This window comes from Cheilinus undulatus, linkage group 8 (genome assembly GCF_018320785.1).
Source record: "Cheilinus undulatus linkage group 8, ASM1832078v1, whole genome shotgun sequence".
Lineage (NCBI taxonomy): Eukaryota > Metazoa > Chordata > Actinopteri > Labriformes > Labridae > Cheilinus > Cheilinus undulatus.
In genome coordinates this window covers 53,010,527-53,016,261 of record NC_054872.1, presented here as the reverse complement: position 1 = coordinate 53,016,261, position 5,735 = coordinate 53,010,527, and the positions used below count along the sequence as shown (strand labels likewise).

The 5,735-nt window shown below is 39.4% G+C and overlaps 1 protein-coding gene across 1 annotated transcript in view; it reads left to right on the top strand.

The window, feature by feature from the left end:
• Positions 1 to 4,417, top strand: part of LOC121514204 (tetratricopeptide repeat protein 24-like) — a 31,608-nt gene extending 27,191 nt beyond the window's left edge. The window contains 7 exon segments of the mRNA XM_041794306.1: positions 382 to 505; positions 705 to 835; positions 1,350 to 1,423; positions 1,920 to 1,983; positions 2,077 to 2,105; positions 4,020 to 4,089; positions 4,167 to 4,417. Of these exon segments, the coding sequence (XP_041650240.1) occupies positions 382 to 505; positions 705 to 835; positions 1,350 to 1,423; positions 1,920 to 1,983; positions 2,077 to 2,105; positions 4,020 to 4,089; positions 4,167 to 4,272 (598 nt within the window). The 3' untranslated portion in view covers positions 4,273 to 4,417.
• Positions 4,418 to 5,735: the final 1,318 nt, after the last annotated feature.

Sequence of the window (5,735 nt, the reverse complement as noted above, 5' to 3'; positions counted from 1 at the left end):
ATAGATTCAGTCATGTTTATACACATAAATCACTGAGTACCATCATAACTGCAATAAAAGCATAAGTCCTACAACCCTATTGGCTAATTTATATTTTTTTTAGTTAACATTTTGCGAAAAAACTCCTGTGTCCAATGTGAACCAAAGATCTGCTTTTTCATCAGGGCTCTAGTGTTTTTGATGCCATCCAGACTCTGTCATTTTAGCTGTGGCATCAACAAGAATCTAAAATGTTGACAACCTTAGTGAATAATTTGTGCTACAGGATTTCTGGGGGGTGGACGAGGTCGATCTCTGTCAGCGATGAAGCTGATTGGGCCGAGACAGATTTGAATATTTAAACTAAACATCTCTTTAATGTTCCTCCCTGTCTGTCTCCTAGGACGACCACCTGGCCCAGGTTCAGGTGTGTGAGGCGTTAGCAGAGTGTTACCTGAGGCAGAGGAAGAAGAGGAAGGCTGTTCAGCTCTACAAGGAGGCTCTGAGCGCACTCACTCACTACCAGGTAACAACACAGAAGTCTACCTCCACAGGTGTGTCTGTGTTTACAGTGAAGCCCGTTCACAGCCACGATAAACAAGTTTAAACTTCAAACTGCTGTGGCGTTCCTAAACGCCTGTCAGTTCAGACGCGTTTAAACTGGAGAGGTGGATGATGGACTCCGTGGCAGGCGTAATCTGTGCCTGTCTGTCTCTGAACTTTAGGATCCCTCTAGTCACATTCGAGATCGTCTGGTAGAACACCTGACCGCCGCTCTGCAGCAGGATCTATACACCCAGAGGCCACGCCCACTCAGACCACACCCTCACAACCCACCTTTGGGACATCATGCCAGGTAACAACCAATCATTGTTAATGAAATCAATCAATACTTCCCTGGATTAGTGATCAGTCTATAGGCATGTAGGTTTCACCTTCAGGTCTGTGATATGTGACTACGAGGACGCCATCTTGGAGAGGGGTAAAGCTGCTGCTATAAAGCTATGGAGGTGGAACTATATTTTAATGCTATTTGATCTTGGATAGAGCATTTTGGTATGGAAAACTGTTTTTTTATTGATGCAAGAATCCTAGATCATAAATATATAGGAACAAAAACATAAATACATGATATCTGGAGTTAAAAAGGAAAATAAAACATTTCAGTGAGTTATGAACATTTTAATCATGACTGAATGTTTTGATTCTATTAGACCTCCTGCTGTCATTAATAAAGTGATGCAGTGACCCCTCTCCAAGATGGCTACCATATAGACATGTCCCTCCAGTGAATAGAAGCAGCCCAGGTAGCATCTACCTGCAGCCATGTGCTCAAACTAAATCCTAAATCAGCCCCGCCCTCCTTACAGGAAGAGTGATGTCACACAGAGTCCAGGCCGAGTGTCCAATCAGGAACCAGATCATGAAGGGAGGGAAGGGCCAGGTGAGTCCAAACCACATCCTCTCCCACCATCCATCCTTAATCTGACGTCACATTTAGTCTACCCGATCCTTCATACAGAGGTATCTATGGAGGACTGGTCGGAATTTAGAGTTTGAATCAGGAGCAGACCGGTCCTACTGAACCGTCCCACAATGCATCACCACTCTCACTGGAGACTAAAACTGGAAAGGTTCAAGATCAAGTTAGGTTTGTTTCTCTTCCACTGTGGTACGGGTCCTTATGTGGTACAGGTCCTTATGTGGTACGGGTCTTTATGTGGTACAGGTCTTTATGTGGTACAGGTCCTTATGTGGTACAGGTCTTTATGTGGTACAGGTCCTTATGTGGTACAGGTCCTTATGTGGTACAGGTCTTTATGTGGTACAGGTCCTTATGTGGTACAGGTCTTTATGTGGTACAGGTCTTTATGTGGTTTTTAGTAGAGTCCTGTTCAGGACACATGAGTTCATTTCCCATCATTCTTCACCCTCCACAGAGCAGGTCACCATGAGGGGAGGAGCCAATGTAGCATCTGGCCTCACCAGCCCAGTACCTCACAGGTAACAGTAATAGTGAAGAGATGAGCTGAGACCACTGACAGGTCTGGAACCACAGTTTGAGACCCTTAGACTTCTCTATTTTTTTGTTGATAGTTCAGAGGGGAACGACCAGTGGCAGAACTGTGAGTACGCTGCATCTCTCTGTCATCTTTAGATGTTCTCTGATGATCCCAGGTGTTCTTCTGATGTTCTCCAAATGTTTTTCTGATGTTCTCTAAATGTTTTTCTGATGTTCTCTAAATGTTTTTTCTGATGTTCTCTAAATATTTTTCTGATGTTCTCTAAATGTTTTTCTGATGTTCTCTAAATGTTTTTTCTGATGTTCTCTAAATGTTTTTCTGATGTTCTCTAAATGTTCTTCTGATGTTCTCCAAATGTTCTCTGACGTCTCCTGATGTTCTCTAAATGTTCTTCTGATGTTCTCTAAATGTTCTGTGATGTCCCCTGATGTTCTCTTAAATGTTCTTCTGATGTTCTCTAAATGTTCTTCTGATGTTCTCTAAATGTTCTTCTGATGTTCTCCAAATGTTCTTCTGATGTTCTCTAAATGTTCTTCTGATGTTCTCTAAATGTTCTGTGATGTCCCCTGATGTTCTCTTAAATGTTCTTCTGATGTTCTCTAAATGTTCTTCAAATGTTCTCTGATGTCCCCTGATGTTCTCTAAATGTTCTTCTGATGTTCTCCAAATGTTCGCTGATGTCCCCTGATGTTCTCTAAATGTTCTCTGATGTTCTCTAAATGTTCTGTGATGTCCCCTGATGTTCTCTTAAATGTTCTTCTGATGTTCTCTAAATGTTCTTCAAATGTTCTCTGATGTCCCCTGATGTTCTCTAAATGTTCTTCTGATGTTCTCCAAATGTTCTCTGATGTCCCCTGATGTTCTCTAAATGTTCTTCAAATGTTCTCTAAATGTTCTCTGATGTCCCCTGATGTTCTCTAAATGTTCTCTGATGTTCTCTAAATGTTCTTCTGATGTTCTCCAAATGTTCTCTGATGTCCCCTGATGTTCTCCAAATGTTCTCTGATGTCCCCTGATGTTCTCCAAATGTTTTTCTGATGTTCTCTAAATGTTTTTCTGATGTTCTCTAAATGTTCTTCTGATGTTCTCCAAATGTTCTTCTGATGTTCTCTAAATGTTCTTCTGATGTTCTCCAAATGTTCTCTGATGTCCCCTGATGTTCTCCAAATGTTCTCTGATGTCCCCTGATGTTCTCCAAATGTTCTCTGATGTCCCCTGATGTTCTCTAAATGTTCTTCTGATGTTCTCCAAATGTTCTTCTGATGTTCTCTAAATGTTCTTCTGATGTTCTCTAAATGTTCTTCTGATGTTCTCTAAATTTTCTTCAAATGTTCTCTGATGTCCCCTGATGTTCTCTAAATGTTCTTCTGATGTTCTCTAAATGTTTTTCTGATGTTCTCTAAATGTTTTTCTGATGTTCTCTAAATGTTCTTCTGATGTTCTCTAAATGTTCTCTGATGTCCCCTGATGTTCTCTAAATGTTCTTCTGATGTTCTCTAAATGTTCTTCTGATGTTCTCTAAATGTTCTTCTGATGTTCTCTAAATGTCTCTGATGTCCCCTGATGTTCTCTAAATGTTCTTCTGATGTTCTCCAAATGTTCTCTGATGTCCCCTGATGTTCTCTAAATGTTCTCTGATGTTCTCTAAATGTTCTTCTGATGTTCTCTAAATGTTCTCTGATGTTCTCTAAATGTTCTTCTGATGTTCTCTAAATGTTCTTCTGATGTTCTCTAAATGTTCTTCTGATGTTCTCTAAATGTCTCTGATGTCCCCTGATGTTCTCTGATGTTCTCTAAATGTTCTTCTGATGTTCTCCAAATGTTCTCTGATGTCCCCTGATGTTCTCTAAATGTTCTTCTGATGTTCTCCAAATGTTCTCTGATGTCCCCTGATGTTCTCTAAATGTTCTTCTGATGTTCTCCAAATGTTCTCTGATGTCCCCTGATGTTCTCTAAATGTTCTTCTGATGTTCTCCAAATGTTCTCTGATGTCTCCTGATGTTTCCGTTATCAAAGGTCGCAGCAGAACTCAGGAGAACGGCTCAGGTGAGCTGTGGTCAGACAGGGAGAACCCGCCCACTGAAAGGTAACTGACAGCCGTCAATCACACCAACTGTAAACACAGACCTGAATGCTGACACCTGATTGGTCGTTTTCTTTCAGTGAAGCCTCATTGGTCCAGGAGCCACAGGCTCCCAGCCCAGGTGTGATCAAAAAGGCCACGCCTCCTGTAGGCAGGTGGGGATCTGTGTTCTGTTCAGTGATGTAGAACCATTGATCGTGATTCCTGATGATCATTCGGATCATTAATTATGGTTTCCATGGAAACACTGAGCATGGGGAGGAGCTTGTCTCATCAAGCCTTCAATAAAAATCGCAGGGTTGTGAAGTTGTCTAGAGGCGTGGCCTTCCAGTGGTAACCAGGCAACAGAAACAGATTTAAATAAATATTTTTGTATGAACATATTTTGGAGCAAATTTTCTGACTGGCTCTTTTTTGAACATTTGCAAGGTTGAAGAGGTGCAACACTGTATACATACAGGTACAGCTTAAAAAATGAGAATATCATGAAAAAGTTCCATTTTTTTGTCCCTCATTTCAGAAAGGTAAACCTGTATATTATAAAGACTCATTACACACAGAGTGAAATATTTCAAGCCTTTATTTCTTGAAATGTTGATGATTATCGCTCACAGATAAGAAAACCCAAAACTCAGTGTCTCAGAAAATTAGAATATTACATAAGATCAATAAAAAACTATGAAACCACGCTCTGATTGGTGCACTAGCTACTCCAGCAGAGGGATCCTTCAAAGAGGATGGGAAACTACGGTGGCCCTGAGGGTCAGTAAAAACATCTCCCTAATTGAGATAAATAAAAATAGATAAATAGTGATAAATAGAAATAATCTGGATTATTGTTTATTATGATTTTAATAATGCACATTTTAATGTTTCAGTTCACTTTCATCTCCTACATTATAATCATCTCTTTACTTTCCCTCTGCTCCTTCAATGAGAAATTATTTTAAATTCATTGATCCGGTTTGAATCTGTTTTCATTCAGTTATAAAAACTGTCTTCAAATTGACCTCAGATTAATCAGATTACCTCTATTTTTATCAGCATATCTCGGTTCTTCACTGACATTTTGTTTGATCAATCGTTTCTGTGTTTTACTTTATCAAATGTTGGTTTTTAAAGACATTTTTGATTTTAATAATGTATTTAGCCATACTAAAAAGTCCTTGTGTTTTATTTGATTTATTTTATTTTGTATCCTGTTAAATGTTTTTTGCAGTCAACCTTTAAGGCTGCCGTAGTTTTAACTGTGTGAGATTCAGTAGACGATACTTTAACAAACCTAAAAGAGTGAAAGAAGAAGTGAATGTCCAAACAGCTGATTTAACGGTCCCTCACAGATCCTCAGACATGTCTATTAAAACTTGTTATTGGTTCTTATTATAGGAGCTGACCACCTTAGTTTTCTCAAATTAAAGAGTCAGTAACAAGTGGAACACTTTTGAGTTTTATTGTCCATCCAGACCATGGTATCTGTGTTAACAAACAATTAAAGTAATAGATTAACATAAATTGGAATAATCAAGTATCAATTGATATAAATTAACATAAAATGGTAAAGAAAATACAACAAAACAAGGTAACAATCTTACTTTCTTAAGGACGCATGGCTGGGACAGTGGATTGAAGTCAGAGACCTCTGCTCTGAC